This window comes from Protopterus annectens, chromosome 6.part1, assembly GCF_019279795.1.
Source record: "Protopterus annectens isolate FY-2018-M chromosome 6.part1, PAN1.0, whole genome shotgun sequence".
Classification (NCBI taxonomy): Eukaryota; Metazoa; Chordata; order Ceratodontiformes; family Protopteridae; genus Protopterus; species Protopterus annectens.
In genome coordinates this window covers 398,171,926-398,187,274 of record NC_056738.1, presented here as the reverse complement: position 1 = coordinate 398,187,274, position 15,349 = coordinate 398,171,926, and the positions used below count along the sequence as shown (strand labels likewise).

At 38.2% G+C, this 15,349-nt stretch overlaps 1 protein-coding gene across 1 annotated transcript in view; it reads left to right on the top strand.

Annotated features, from left to right (window-relative positions):
- Nucleotides 1-15,349, top strand: part of LOC122805298 (girdin-like) — a 1,431,879-nt gene that overhangs the window by 613,400 nt on the left and 803,130 nt on the right. Inside the window, exon 4 of the mRNA XM_044075386.1 lies at nt 5,336-5,405. Coding sequence (XP_043931321.1) covers nt 5,336-5,405 — 70 coding nt within the window. The remainder of the gene's footprint in view (nt 1-5,335; nt 5,406-15,349) is intronic.

Genomic DNA, 15,349 nt, shown 5'->3' with positions numbered 1-15,349 from the left:
TTTTACCACCTAGCATGCACCAGGGTGCTGCTAATGGACTAAGTAATGCTAGCACTGTTATTCTGCCTGGCATTGTATGTTACTGTTTTATAGTACATCAGCTATTAACAAAAGTTCTGTGGCCTGAGATGCATATTCTCAAATGTCCCTTTTTTGCAGAATGTTACTGATTTTGTCTCATATTTTTCACTGTACCACAAAAAAAATGTTTATTTCTCTGGTAAATTACTGAGGATTGCAATTAGTCATTGTTACCAAATGTTAGAGTTTACTGCTTCTTATTGTTCAGCAAAATGTATGTTGATGCAAAATCTATTGTTCTATTAACCTTTTAAGTGAGTTAGAATAATATTTACCATCATTCCCAACTTTAGGCCTTTACCCCTCATTATTTTTGGCTTTGTCCAGAATTCTTGAGAAAAGAAACTGAGATGTACTGCAATGCTGTTCCAATGAAACCACATATAGATGCAGTCACCTCAAGTTAACTTGCACAGTTGTGTGATTGATACATACTACAGTGTGTATTATAGACCCACGTGTGGTATAATGCTGAGTGTTATCATCTACTTTGCTACAATTAGTGAGATACAAATGAAGTGCTAGAAACCCACCATCAGTGATTAGCCAGATTGCAGACATATGTCCCCAAACTGCTGATTACAAGTCTGTGTGCATCAAAAGAAGAACATCAGAAAGCACTATGTGGGCAGCACATTACAGAGCTGCCTCTCAGAAGGTAATCCATTTGTATAAGTACTCATGGCATTGTGAATATACAGAATGGCTTTAGCCACAATGCACACTACTGGCAATGGGCCACAATGCACAACACCATGGAGCATAATTAACAGTATACTTGCTATAATAATACAGTGGTTCCGACTGTACAACAGGCTTATAATGACAGCACAATGGACTATATTTACCCTTTGAACCTATCTACAACTAACTGTCCACTTACATACAACAACAGCACCTCCTCACACTTAAATAGCATGAATTCTGGTTCTGTCCTGGCCAGAGCACAGTGACAGCACTATGGTCACTTACAGATGCGATTCTTCTCAAAATGGATAAAGGAAACCTTTCAGGAGCTCTCTTCATTGACTTTCCCAAAGCTTTTGATCTAATTAACCACTTCCTGCTTGCTCCTTCACTCCCTCTAAGAAATTGGGGTTAGCCCCATGACTGTAATTTGGTTCCAACTTTTCTTAGCAAATAGGTATTTCAGAGTCAAATTAGGCCCATTCTTATCACCACCAGCACCCCTTACCAAAGGAGTGCCCCAGGGATCCATGCTCACCCATCTTTTATTTTCAATCTTTATTAATAAGCGGTCCTCTGATGTCCATAACCTTCCTATTACTCTTTATGCAGATGACATGGTTATTGTTCGATCCAGTCCCTCACATTCAGCTATTCAAACCCAGCTTCAGTCTGACCTCCACTCCCTTAATTTTTGGCTAACCAACTATAAGCTACACCTAAACCACTCTAAAATAAAAACTATGATATTTGAAACCTCACAAAAGCCTGAAAAAGACCCCTGATAATTTCAACATCACAGATCACTTTGGTTGCCCAATAGAATCAACTGCATCCTTTAAATACTTAGGTTTATGGCTAGACCAGTCAGTTAACTTCCAAAGCCACATGGAAAACACCAGGAAAAAGATCAGTTATTTTATATTCTGGTCCTAGAAAATATCTTCCTTTCTCTCCAGATCAGCTAGAGCTGCAATAGGCAAAGGAGTCTTACTTGCTCAACTTGAATACAAATTCCTTATCATAACCACAGTCTCTAAAAAAAACTCATTCAATCTACAATCTATTGAAAACAAAATCTGCCAATTCATTTCCAATTCCCTCTCTCAGAAACATCACTCAGACCACTGCATCACCTTTCCAAGACCAAATGGCTATCAGTCTCCTACAGAGTTGAGCTATTCCTAGGGTCTCTTATTTTTGAAATAGTTCAGCCAGGTGCCTATCCACCTCTTACAGCTAAACTCCATAATAAAACTACCCCTACAACCTTTGCAACGTCTCCCAATTAACTCCCTCACTCCAAACACCCCAAACCAAACTCCACTGTCCGACCATTCCGTCTTCATTCTTGCACCCGTACTTTGGTGATAACCCCTCCACCTTAAAGAAGTCTCCTCTTTACCACCCTTCAGAGCTCAACTCAAAAGACACCTTCACCAAAAATCTGACTGCAAGTGCTTTTCCCCTGGACAGATAACCTAACTCCTCTCTTTCCTGCATCACTTCTACTTTGATCCTCTGTTCTCAGCTGCTGCTTCCCTCTCATATTTACTACCAAAATGAATTCACATTTGATTTTCTATTCTGCTAATATTATGTACATATTGCATCAGTTGTCTATGGGATTATCTATTCTGTGTGTTTGTGAATTTGTTCTATTTTTATTTCCTTTATTTTGTGGCTCTGTCCACCTGGGATGTGCCTGCAAATGGTCTGTTAGTGATCAGGGTACTACCCTGGTAAACAAACTTAAATAAATAAATAAACTGTGCAATAGGTAAGGCTGTACACCACTGTACTGTGACATGCAGACATAAGGAGTGAACCATTGTCCACATATTCTGAGTCGTCCCTTGCTAGAATGCTGATGTTAAACATAAATGAGCTTACATATTCACGCAGCTGCACAGAATGCTCAACAATGGCTACTACCACAACATGATGATGACTGAAACACTGTGTGTAACACACTGCACTGATGCAAGTCAAGTCACAGTCCTGGATTTATATGGCATTGCCTTACTACTTCTGCTTTGTGAACTGTGTGTTCTAGGACCGTTATTCAGGCTGCTGTATTGTGTCTCTGCTTATTAACTGCATACCTGGCTCCCTGAATCCTGTTTTGGGTTTCTAAAGTGAAAGAGCAAGGCTAGAAATAAATTAGTGTAATAATTCCTCCATTTTGGGTGATCACTACCCTTTTGTAGAGCAGTAGTGGGAGTTGTATTCCATGTCAAAAATATTCCCATTACTAAGACAATAACTAAGGGAAGGCTGAAAAGATGAAACACAGTGAAGCTGAGTCTACAGTTTGGTATAATATGACCAAACGTTATAATATGTAGATACTAAACACATTGCTACAACATTAGGATAAGAGACCTTTGACAGGTGGTCTGTCTGACAGGATATGTCAGAAGATGGAACTGGCTGGGCTAATGCAGAAAAGAAAATGTTGGTAAAAGGTCTGCTACTAAGAAGCGATCATTTAAATCCAAGCCAGTATGAAGGTGAGTAAGGGAAAGATGCTGGAAGGCAGGACTGATCTGACACTAAGTGGTCATCAGGAAATATTTAGGTGACCCACTGAGTACAGACATTTCAAGAAGTATGCCTTTAGTTCACCTATTTTATAGAGTGTTACAGATCCGAGTGGTGTTTTAGGATATAATTTTTGTAGGAGCCCCTTGGCATTTTCTAAGGGTATGTAAATGATTGTATAGACAACAGTTAGTGCAGTAGTTAAGGTATACACTTTGGAAAATGTGTATCCTGGATGGGCAAGTTAGCTGAATAATGCCAATTAATTCAGTGTGTGGTTTGGGGAAAATGTTGTTTCTCAACAGGTAGTACTAAGGGATGATACATGATATTGAATAATCAAGGGTGGAATAAGAAAATCTATCAGAAATGGTGGTTTCTGGTGAATCCTTAAAATATGTGCACATTTCATGAAAAAAATGTTGTGGACAATTAAAGCAGAGGCACCAGAATCATCTAATGTTTAAAGTTATCATTTAAGGTATACTCAACAATGTGTGTATGGCAGGTGTCATGTTCAAATGAAAGTTATAAGAAGGATTGTAGACTGTCACACATAAAAAAAACACAACAAAGACATTTAAACAAATATTTAATATATGCAGTAAGATGTGCTAAAGTTAGAAATGTAAAAACCCCACATATTTAGTAGGGCTATGTTTTAATAAATTTTACATTTTGTTAATTTATGATTTATTTTTCCAGAATGCCTAGCTGGCAAAATTAGGTTTTGGCTTAAAGCTGTCAATATCAGGAACTTTTATTTCAACATCTGGAAGATATGCTGCACAGAAACATGCACTGTCTGAGGTTAGGTGACTTACACTTTAGTGGATGGAAGCTCCATCATATAAGCTGGCGTATAATTACAAAAAGACATGGATATGCCTTTGGAAGATGTGATTTGATTGACATATAATATACTGAAGATAAGTAAATAAATCATCTTGCACAACATTCAGAATTTATCTGGCAACATCTCATCTAATGAGCTGAGAGATTTAGGACCAAAACTAATATATGAAAGAGAACCTGAAATGCTACCCTTTCAACCCATTGTCCCATAGGAATAAATGGTGGCCAGGATGAGTTTTATTTGTTCAACCACTCATTAATCTAAAGTTCTTAAATGCTTGTTCAAAGAGCTATAGTATGCACAGGTGACTCTGTATTCATTTTTTTCTTGACAAATTAATCTTGGAGATTTAAAATAAATTGGTGATAGGGCTTGGAAAGGAGTCAACATGGAGGTTTTAGATGCAAAACTTTCAGCAAGAAGTACTGCATGTGAGAGAGTGTGTGTGTGTGTGTGTGTGTGTGTGTGTGTGTGTGTGTGTGTGTGTGTGTGTGTGTGTGTGTGTATATTTTTGCATGATCTTATCTATCTATATATATATTTGTGTTTGTTTGGGAAGAATTTTTCAGTCTTCAGTGTGTAATGTGCTTGTTATGACATGTCCTACGTATCCATGAAGCTCAAAATTACTGTACCTTTATTTTCTTGGCAAAGGAAACCTTGGCGATGTAAAATAAATAGGGGAAGGGGGTTGGAACAGTGCTCCACATGGAGACTTTTGTGCACAAGTCATCAACAAGAATTAGTGCGTGTGTGTGTGTGTGTGTGTGTGTGTGTGTGTGTGTGTGTGTGTGTGTGTGTGTGTGAATTAGCATTTTGTGGTACACACTGCTTATGTGTTCAACAGATATAGCCTCTGAGCTTCCAGGAGAAGAAAAGATGATCCCTAACAGAGTGGACAAAAAAAGATGGGCATTTAAAATGTGTAATGTAGCCATGAATTCCTTCAATGCAGTTTGTTCATGTATTATGCAGCAAAGCTAAGTTTATTAAAATTGTACATAACTATTAAGGTCTGATGAACTTACCAGCAAAATGTTTATAAGCAAGACTGTTGAGTTGCCTAGTCATTATAGTTTACTGCTGACTGTGACCTTATGTGCCTTATAGCTAACCACTATAAAGCTAACCACAGACATGAATTTACAAATGTATTTTATTTTTTAGGAGGACCTCCAGCAACTGATTTTAATGCCTTTCCCTTCTGTTCATGTTCTGGCTAAGGAACCCCTCACAGGTATGTTTCACTGATCATTATGGACATTGTACCCTTTAGTTTCATATTGTTCTAAGTTCACACTTGCTAGAATACTGTCATACACAACAGTTAACATGCTGGTCTTAAATGCTGTTTTTATGTATGTATGTATGTATATATGTATGTATGAAAAGTTAAAATGGTAATATCCACACACACACACACACACACACACACACACACACACACACACACACACACACACACACACTCACACGCACACACACACACACACACACACACACATATATATATATATATATATATATATATATATATATATATAGCCAAAGAAAAGCTGCCAAGGTAAATAAAGAGGCATTCTGTGCAATTATAGAAAGGTGGTCCCTAGATTTGATTGATAGGTACTAATAGCTCAGGAAAGCAACAACTCTGGCAGTATCAGTAGTCAAGGTCCAGCAACAGGAGTTAGATAAGGCCATTGAGAATGATTTTTTTCATTTCTCCAAGTCTTTTAGGTGTCTAATACCATGACAGGAGTGGACCCCATTCCTAAGTTAAAGTATGATTAAAGTTCATAAAATTAGTATTATTACAAACTTTGATGTTAGCCAAAAGTGCTCTTCACAGCACCCACAATGTGCCCAGAAATGACTTCTTCTGCAATTGATATAGAGTTACATGTATCAGTAACATATCTAAATACAATTGTAAATTATTGTAAATTTTTTTTTATAAGACCTGTTCTTCCTACTATTATTGTAACTGTCTGGGTATCCTTCTTCAACATTGCCCTCATTTCTGCCAGCAAATCCTGGTATTTTTTGACTTTGTGTCTCTCTATACGTAAGACACTAGTCACTGGGTGTAGCAATTTCAATGAGCAATGCAATTTTTGTATTTTTTTAATGGACTACTACTATATATTGTTTTCTTGCATCTATTATTTTTGAACTGTGGGTAATGAGTGATTCCATGTGATATAAACCATCATTTTCTATAATGGTTTGTGGCTCATATTTCCAGTGCTTTTCAGCTACTTCAGTATTATATTTGCACAATCACAAAGGCAACAGCCTCGCCACATTATTATGCCTTTCAGTAGACAGTCCTTCTGCCATCTGCCTTAATCTCCATGGGTTCACTCAACTCATTTAATCCCCTACCCGAATCAACAAAAACCCTAACAATCATACCTTACTTGACTGGATCCTAGTCAACAAAGCCCCTCACTCTTACCTAGCAGGCTGCTTACCTGAGAGTCTTAGTGACCACTTCCCCACTTTCCTAATTCAGCACCACACAAACAGTCTCAAGCCCATTATCCACAGGCAAATACAGAACAAGTCCAATTTCAACCCCAACCCCTTCATCTCCTCCCTACAAAAAATTAACTGGTCACCACTAAAATACCTCAACCTAGATAAGGTGGTCCACTTCTTCAACAGTACCTTCCTCTCCATCCTAAACACCCATGCTCCTGTAAGAAATGCCAAAGTTAGATCCAGGTGTGCCCCATGGTTACAAAAGACCACCAGAACCCTAATGAAATCCAGAGATAAGGCCTGGGAGCACTGGCGACTAACAAGAAATAACTCTGATAGGCAATCATTCCTTGAACTGCACAATAAAGCCAAAAATCATATAAAATTAGACAAACCCCTCTACTATAAATCCAACCTAAACTCTACCAACCACAAGCCTAAGCAATTCTGGTCCACTATTAGCAATATCTTCCACCCAGGGAAGGTAGATACCCCCCCAGACATCCATTCTCCCCTCCTCCAGCAGTATTGCTGAAGCCATCAACAAACACTTCACTGAAACTATAACATCTCTAAACAAACAACACTTCCCTACAACAGCCCCCTCAACTCCTAACCCTAACCCCCCACTCCTCTTTTCTTCTTCGCCTCTGTACCTACCTCCAACATAAAAAGACTATTGTCAAAACTTAATCTCATCAAACCTCCCCTCTGAATACTTGAAAATTGCATCTGATACACTAGCCTACCCAATTTCAGTTCTAATCAACCATTCCATAACAGAAGGCTATGTTCTCTCGATATGAAAATATTCCACATCATTCCCCTCCACAAAGGCACCCCCTCCACTGACCTCTCCAATTACCGCCCCATTGCTATTCTCTCCCCTCTCTCCAAGATACATGAAAAATGTATCAACACCCAGGTCTCCAACTACCTCCTAGCTAATAATCTCCTCTCCAAAACCCAACATGGTTTCAGGCCATATCACAGCACTACCTCTGATATGCTCTCCTTCACCAACACTATACTTCATCACAAAAACAATGGCCTCTTCTCTACTGCCGTATTTCTAGATCTCTCAAAGGCCTTTGACATGGTATCTCATGAGCTACTACTCTCTACTCTCCCCAACCTCTCCTTCTCACAACCAGCCTGCAACTGGTTCCACAGCTATCTACATGGATGCCAGCAGTCAGTAATCTGGGACAATAACACATCACCTCACCTCCCAATTACTCTCAGAGTTCCCCAAGGGTCTGTCATCGGCCCTCTGCTATTCTCACTTTTCACTAACAGCCAACATACTGCCACCATACAAGCATCTCTTATACAGTGTGCAGATGACTCTACTCTCATCTGCTCTGCCCCCACTCTACCAGAACTACAACAAATCACACAGGAATCATTCTCTTCTGTAGAAAGCTGGCTATCCAGTGCTCAGCTCCTACTCAACCCAAGTAAGACAAAACTTCTCCTGTTCCAACCTTCCAAAGCCACCCAAAACACCCCCACTTCAACATTTTTGCCAAAGACAATACCATCATCTCTCCATCAGAACACACAAAATTACTTGGTGTGTAAATAGACAACAAACTTAGATTTGACACCCACATATCTCTCACAATAAAAAATGTTCACAAGAAACTTGGTGCATTATATTGAAGCCGCCAATTCCTAACCAAGGCAGCTAGAATCTTCATAGCCAATTCCCAGCTAATATCCACCTTACTCTGTGCATCCTCGATACTTACCAACCTTAAACAGACAGACCTACACAAGCTGGATGCTTGTTACAACAAAATTGCTAAATTTGCCACTGTAACCTCCTACCGCAGCCATCATTGCATCTCCCTTAAAGAACTAAACTGGCTATAACTCCCCCAACTCCTTCACTTTAATCAACTCACCCTCGCTCATAAACTTATTAACTACCCCCTTAACTTCCCTTCCCTTCAAATCTTCTCCAACCCTATCATCCCACTAGGACCCTAAGATCAAGCAACAAAAATCAACTCACTCTTATCAAACCCAGAAACTCAGCAGGAGAAGTCATATTTTCATGTACCATATGTAAACTTTGGAACAATCTTCCACCCTCTATAACTACTCTACCTTCCAGCAGCCTTTTAAAGACTGCACTCAAATTCCACTTAAATTTGCACTGGCTTTGTCCTTGTTCTAATCCAGACTAACACCCCCCTTACCCCTGCACCTAGACTCTTAACCCAACTATACTACCACCACTACTAACCACAGTCAAAAATAGCTAGTTGTCTTTACATACTTTAACATGTTGTCTGACAACTTTGTTACTAATATTATAAATGACAAGAAACTATCTTAACTTGCAACATTTTCTGTATATACTGTTAATAATCAATATCTTGTTATTGCATTAAAGCCAACAACCTGTAATGTTGTTTACTATTGCTGCAACTTTGTATTTCTATCATGTACATGATGTGGAGCTTTTCTCCCCGGGCATCCACTGAAAAATGATCTGCGTCCAGTTGGAATTTCCCAGTAAACAAATATAAATAAAATAAATAAAAATAAATAATAGTATATCACAACCAGCAACTAGATGTGTGACTGTTTCCAATTCTGTTTTAGAAAACCTATATTTGTCTGTTTCTCCCACATATTCAATGGACTACTTTGTAAACCAAAGTGTTCCTAGTCCACTATCTTGGGCCACCAATATTAACCTTTTGCCTTTTGGTTTAAATTCACCTCTCCTTAACCATTCCTGCATTCAATCCTGATTGACATGTGGTTGTTTCAAGAGTTTTCTGTACTCGCAACTATATTTATGCATTTTCCATATTTCTTGCCTTATCATCTGGTCCTTCACCATATATTCTTTCTTTTGTTTTTTTTTTTGGCATATTCAGTTGCTGCCTGATTTTGATCTACTTCTGATTTGTTTTCTATTTCTGCTTCACACCAATATACTTCTGCTAAACTAAGCAGGGAAGTCATCTTAGACTTCATGTTTTAGAACTTTCACTATGTTTGGGTCTTGTGAGGTCAGTAGATATGTAAGCAGTCCTATGATTGCAGATCTATACATGTAATCAGTTTTGAGGAAGCCCATACCTCCTGCAGTACAGAGGATATATAGTCTTGGTATACACACTGATTTTTTGTAAATCATTTGATAAGCATGAAGCGTTTTTCTTGTTTTCCTGTCCAAATGATCCATTACCTTTTGGAGTCAGTCAGTCAGTCATTCAGAAACTGTAAGTTAGGACAGGAAGAGCAAATAGGTTTATTTACTTATTTATTTGACATTTGTTAACTGAATTAGTCAGACTGGGCAGCAAAGCCATTTTTCAGCGGAGACCCGAGGAGAAAAGCTCCACAGATAAGCAAATACAAAAACAAAACATCATGCAATATTAACATACAAGTGTATATACACAGCAGAAACAGAACACAGCTTATAAATGAACATGTTCGAATACAAGAGTAATATTGAGGGTTTAAACAGCCATGGTGCATATTAAGTATATAAAATATAATATAAAAAGTTAGATTCTAACAATTACCATCGGAGAGAAATTTAAGGTTGGTAGACTATCATAAAGACCTTAAATGAGTGGTTGTGGTAAAGTGTGCGAGCTGAGACAGGAAGAGAAGAGGGAGTAGTTTAGGTGGGAGTGGGACAAGGACAGGTTCAGGAATTAGTAAATAAGTCCTTTAGAAGTTTTTTGAAGTTAAGAAAGTTGCCGTTTGTTCTTAGAGAAAGGGGATGTTTGTTCCAGGCATTGGTGAAGGAGTGACTGTATAAAGGTTTGCCAATATTTTTATTGGGTTTGCAGATGTCTGAGGTGTAGATCTCTGCTGCATAGGTTACACTTAGGAGAGCAGTGATTGATGAGGTCTGTGAGGGAAGGACAGGGAGAGGATTGATTTAAGATTGTGTGTGTGAGGTGGAGTTGGGGAAGGAGGAGTTGGTTATGTAGCGCAAGGCATTGTAGGTGTTTTAAAGCAATGCGGTGATGAGAGCTGTAGGGAAGGTTGGCAGTGAATCTGGCTGTTTTGTTGTAGGTGGTTTCAAGTTTAGCTAATAGATTGGCTTGAATATTGGTGAGAATAGAGGCTGCATAAAGTAAGGTAGGGAGAAGGAAAGCATGCGCTAGAGAATGTTTGGCGTTAATAGTGAGCTATTTTTTATGTCTGTATGAGACCAAGTTTTTGGTGGGTCTTTTTGATGGCTTGTTGAATATGTATGTCAAACTTTTATTGGTCATATATGATTACACCCAGAAGTTTAGGGTCTATATTACATTATCGAAAACCCGTATCATCGAACACCGCAACACCAACACACATAGCCCGAATCAAAAATATGCCGAACACCCTAAACCGCAAATTTTCAAATCTCAAACCATCATAGTCGGCCAACACCACCACGCGCAACATACTACATACCCAAACATAATAAATAAAACACATACATACACAAACCAATCCCTACTTCTAACCCTACACTAAACCTTACATACATTATATCTATGCACTTACCTTAACCCGCACCCTAACCCTAAGGTCCGTAACTATCGCACACTTACCCTACAGACATATACCCAAACAAAACAAATGATCCACACACATACAGTTAACAAAACCCTGCTTCTAACCCTACACTAAACCTTACATACATTACCTATCTATGCACTTACCTTAACCCACACCCTAACCCTAAGGTCCGTAACTATCACACACTTACCTTACGGAGCTATACCGCAGGCGGGCCAATCATGACACTTCGACGTTTCACGATTTTGTATGTTCACTGTTACCGTAGTTCGCGCTATACGTGTCTGTCTTCTAATGTTCGATGATACAGGTTTTCAATAACGTGATATAGACCCAGAAGTTTAGTATGTGGTTCAACAGAGATAAGTGTATTATTAAGAGAAGATACTGTGAAGGTATTTTTGTGTTGCTGTAGTGATTTGGGGAGGAAGAGTAGAATTTTTTTTTTAGGTTTTAGAAGTAGTTGATTATTGGTCAGCCATTTTTTCACTGAAAGGAGGGAATGCTGAGTAAGAGCAAGGAGGTGGAGAAGGTTATCAGAGCACAAGATAATAGTGGAGTCATCTGCATATTGTATTAGAGAGGAGTTTGGGTAGCAAGTGTGTAGGTTATTTGTAAAGATATTAAAAAGGAGAGGTCCAAGGATTGACCCTTGGGGTCACCTGTTTGGTTTGGGAGGAAGGTTTGGATTGGGAAGAGGTTTACAGCTTGGACTTTGTTCCTAGATGTCAGAGCTGTTTTCAGTATTAATTTTAGTCTTCTAAAATATTTCTTACGGAGTTTTATTTGCATTTGTTCAGGTTTTATTGTTGATTCTTCATCAATTCCCAAATACACTCCCTCTTACTCAAGTTCATTTATATCACATTCATGTCTCAGGCTGATGTTTTCTTGGTGCTGCAGTTTTCCTGATTTAAAGGTTGCATTTGCACATTTATCAAGACCAAATGACATTCTTATATAATCTGAAAAAGTTTTGATCATTTCCAGTTGTGCAGTCATTTCCTCATCTGATGAACTATACAGTGTTAAATCATCCACAAACAGATGAGAAGCCTTTACATTTTGTTGGTTTCTGGGAGTCAAATTGTAGCCATGATCTAATATGTTAAGTAAACAGCGTGATGGGATAAGGGCAAGACAAAAAACGCAGTGGTGACAAAACGTCATCCTGGAATATCCCCCATTTGAATTTTTATCCCTGGAACAATAATTTGTCCTTTATCATGGCTTAAATCTGCGATGATGGTGCTGCAGTAGCATTGTCGCCTCACAGTAAGACATTGTCCTGTTCGATTCTCAGCTAAAGCGTATTCTGTGTGGAGACATACATGAATGGGCGTACCTTCGTTGAAGGTTGTGCATCAGAGCTGGCAACTCGGCACGTAAAAATCTACTGCCAATCATTAGCGGACCGGAGTTCCGCTGTGGCGACCCCTAACTGGGAAAAGCCGAAAGACACAACAACATCATGGCTTAAATGCAAAGTGGTTTGCCACTGTTTCATTGTCACTGTAATGTAACTCGTCAGTGTAGGGTGTATTATATGAATTTTTAAGCTCTCTTTTAACCATGAATGTGGCATACTGTCAAATGCTTTTTTTATTCTATCCATGCCCACTTAGATTCTTCCCCTTTTTACAGTTCTCCATTATGACTTTATTTAACAACAAATGATCCTTTGATCCATATTACTATCTTTTGTTACCCTTTTGTTCTATTGCCATGATTGAGTTTTCCTCTAAATGACTATAAACTCAGTCAGCATCAGTTTCAGAGTATAGTTTAGACATCATCAGAAGGCAAGTTATGGGTCTATAGTTTTTAGGATAGCTTGCAGGTTCACTCTTAAGGAAGAGCATTGTTTTTCCTGTTGTTAACCAGGCTGGTGCTTGTTTCTGGTGTACATATAAATATTTCTTATTCATGGCTAAATCTTCATGTAAAGATATTAATACTTTTAGCCAGAAGTTAGATACTGCATCTGGACCTGGTGTTTACCAGTTAGGAGCTTTTCTTAACTTTGCTTCAATTTCTCTGCTATTACTTCCTCCCATTTCATATCCTATACATTTGAACGTCTTATTCTTTCTTTTACTTCTTCTATCCATTCAGTGTCTTTATTATGTTCCATTGGATCTTCATAGATATTTCTCCAAAATGTATCTATTTCTTCTTTTTTGTGGTGGTGTTTCAATTCCTTTTGCCTTGTTTCCCAATTACCTATAAAACTTTTTTGGGTCATCAATAAATTTCTTATTTTGTACTTTTCCTTTATATTTATCTGCATTATCTTCTAAGGTTTTCAGCCTGTGCTGATATTTTTAATTATTTGTGACAGTGCATGATAGAGCCTGATCTGTTCCGATACTGGGCACTGCTTCTATTACGTCTATCTTTCTGAGTATTTTTGTTGATCTATTTTCTCTACAGTACTCTTCTAACAGTGACATTTATTGTCTTAATTGCTTTTTAGTTTTCTCTATTTGATACTTCCATGATGGCATTTGCTTTCTCTCCTTCCATTCCCTTACTGTCTGTGGTTTTGTGGCAAGACTTTATTTGTTACTAATTTAGCCTTGCAGTAATACATCCTATTTACTTATTTTATATTGCATGTATTTCTATGAACAGCCGTAATAACTGTATTAATTTATCAAACTCCTACATTTTTCACTTTTATTGACTTTCTGTAGTCTATTTCTTTCATTGATTTTAGTGTATCTGTCCATATCTATTAAATCAAACAATGTTTCTCTTAGATCATTTTCTTCTAAACTGAGGGCACATTCTTTGTTCTTCATTTCCTGCAGGCATGCTACAGAAAGTTAAAGAGCATCTTCCAGTGCCACATTCTCTTCAGTTTCATCCTGTGTCATCTGTTACCCTTTTATATGGGAACTCACTGGCGTATCACTCTACAACGTTGACTATGTCAGAGTTTGGGAACTCACTGGCCTATCATTCCACAACATTGACTGTGTCAGAGTTTGGGAACTCACTGGCCTATCACTCCACAACATTGACTGCGTCAGAGTTTGGGAACTCAATGGCCTATCACTCCACAACTTTGATTGTGTCAGAGTTTGGGAACTCACTGGCCTATCACTCCACAACATTGACTGTGTCAGAGTTTGGGAACTCACTGGCCTATCACTCCACAACATTGACTGTGTCAGAGTTTGGGAACTCACTGGCCTATCACTCCACAACATTGACTGTGTCAGAGTTTGGGAACTCACTGGCCTATCACTCTACAACATTGACTGTGTCAGAGTTTGGGAACTCACTGGCCTATCACTCCACAACATTGACTGCATCAGAGTTGCCATGGTTTCCTTTTCCTTCCCTTGCTGTGCAACTCCAACTGAACGTTTGTACTGGTTTCCTATGGAAGGCTCCAAAGTGTCTTATATGGCAACTGATCAGATATTTCCTGCTCCACTGGATTCTCTTTAATTTGGGGATCCATTATGCTGCTGTGGTGTTATCAGAGTTAGATTTTCTGCTCTAAATCCTTCACTTCGCAGGTAATCCATAATCTCAGTTTCTATTTCTTTAACTTCCCCATTACTAATCCTCTTTTTTACTTTTTTTCTCTTTATTGTCTTATTTTTATACTGTAAATATTTCCATATCCAGATGTATTTGCCTGTATTTCTCTTCAAATGTCTTTGGTGCTGCTCCTTTGTATTGTTTATTTCTGCTTTCTCCTTTGAATAAATATTGCACTGTATTATATCTCTTTTTCTTTCCCATGTCCATAATTCTTCTTGAGATGTCTCCTGCTCCTCCTGTTTCTCCTTACTTGGGGGACTCATTGTTCCATTATGCCATGATATAACCTGTGTTAGACTTTCTATACTAAATCCTTCACTTCAGCGTCTATTTTTTAACTTCTACTTTACTAATCTTCTGTTCTGTGTTTCCTCTTTGGATCTTTTTTTTTGTATTGTGAAATGTTTTATAGCTAGATGCCTTTGCCTGTACTCCTCTTTGAATATCTTTGGGGATGCTTTTTTGTATTGATTGATTTGGCTTTCTCTTTTGCATAAATATTTCACCATATCATATCACTCTTTATTTCTCATGTCCATATTTCTTCTTTATACCTTCTAAAAATTTATAGATTTTGTTCTATATATTTTT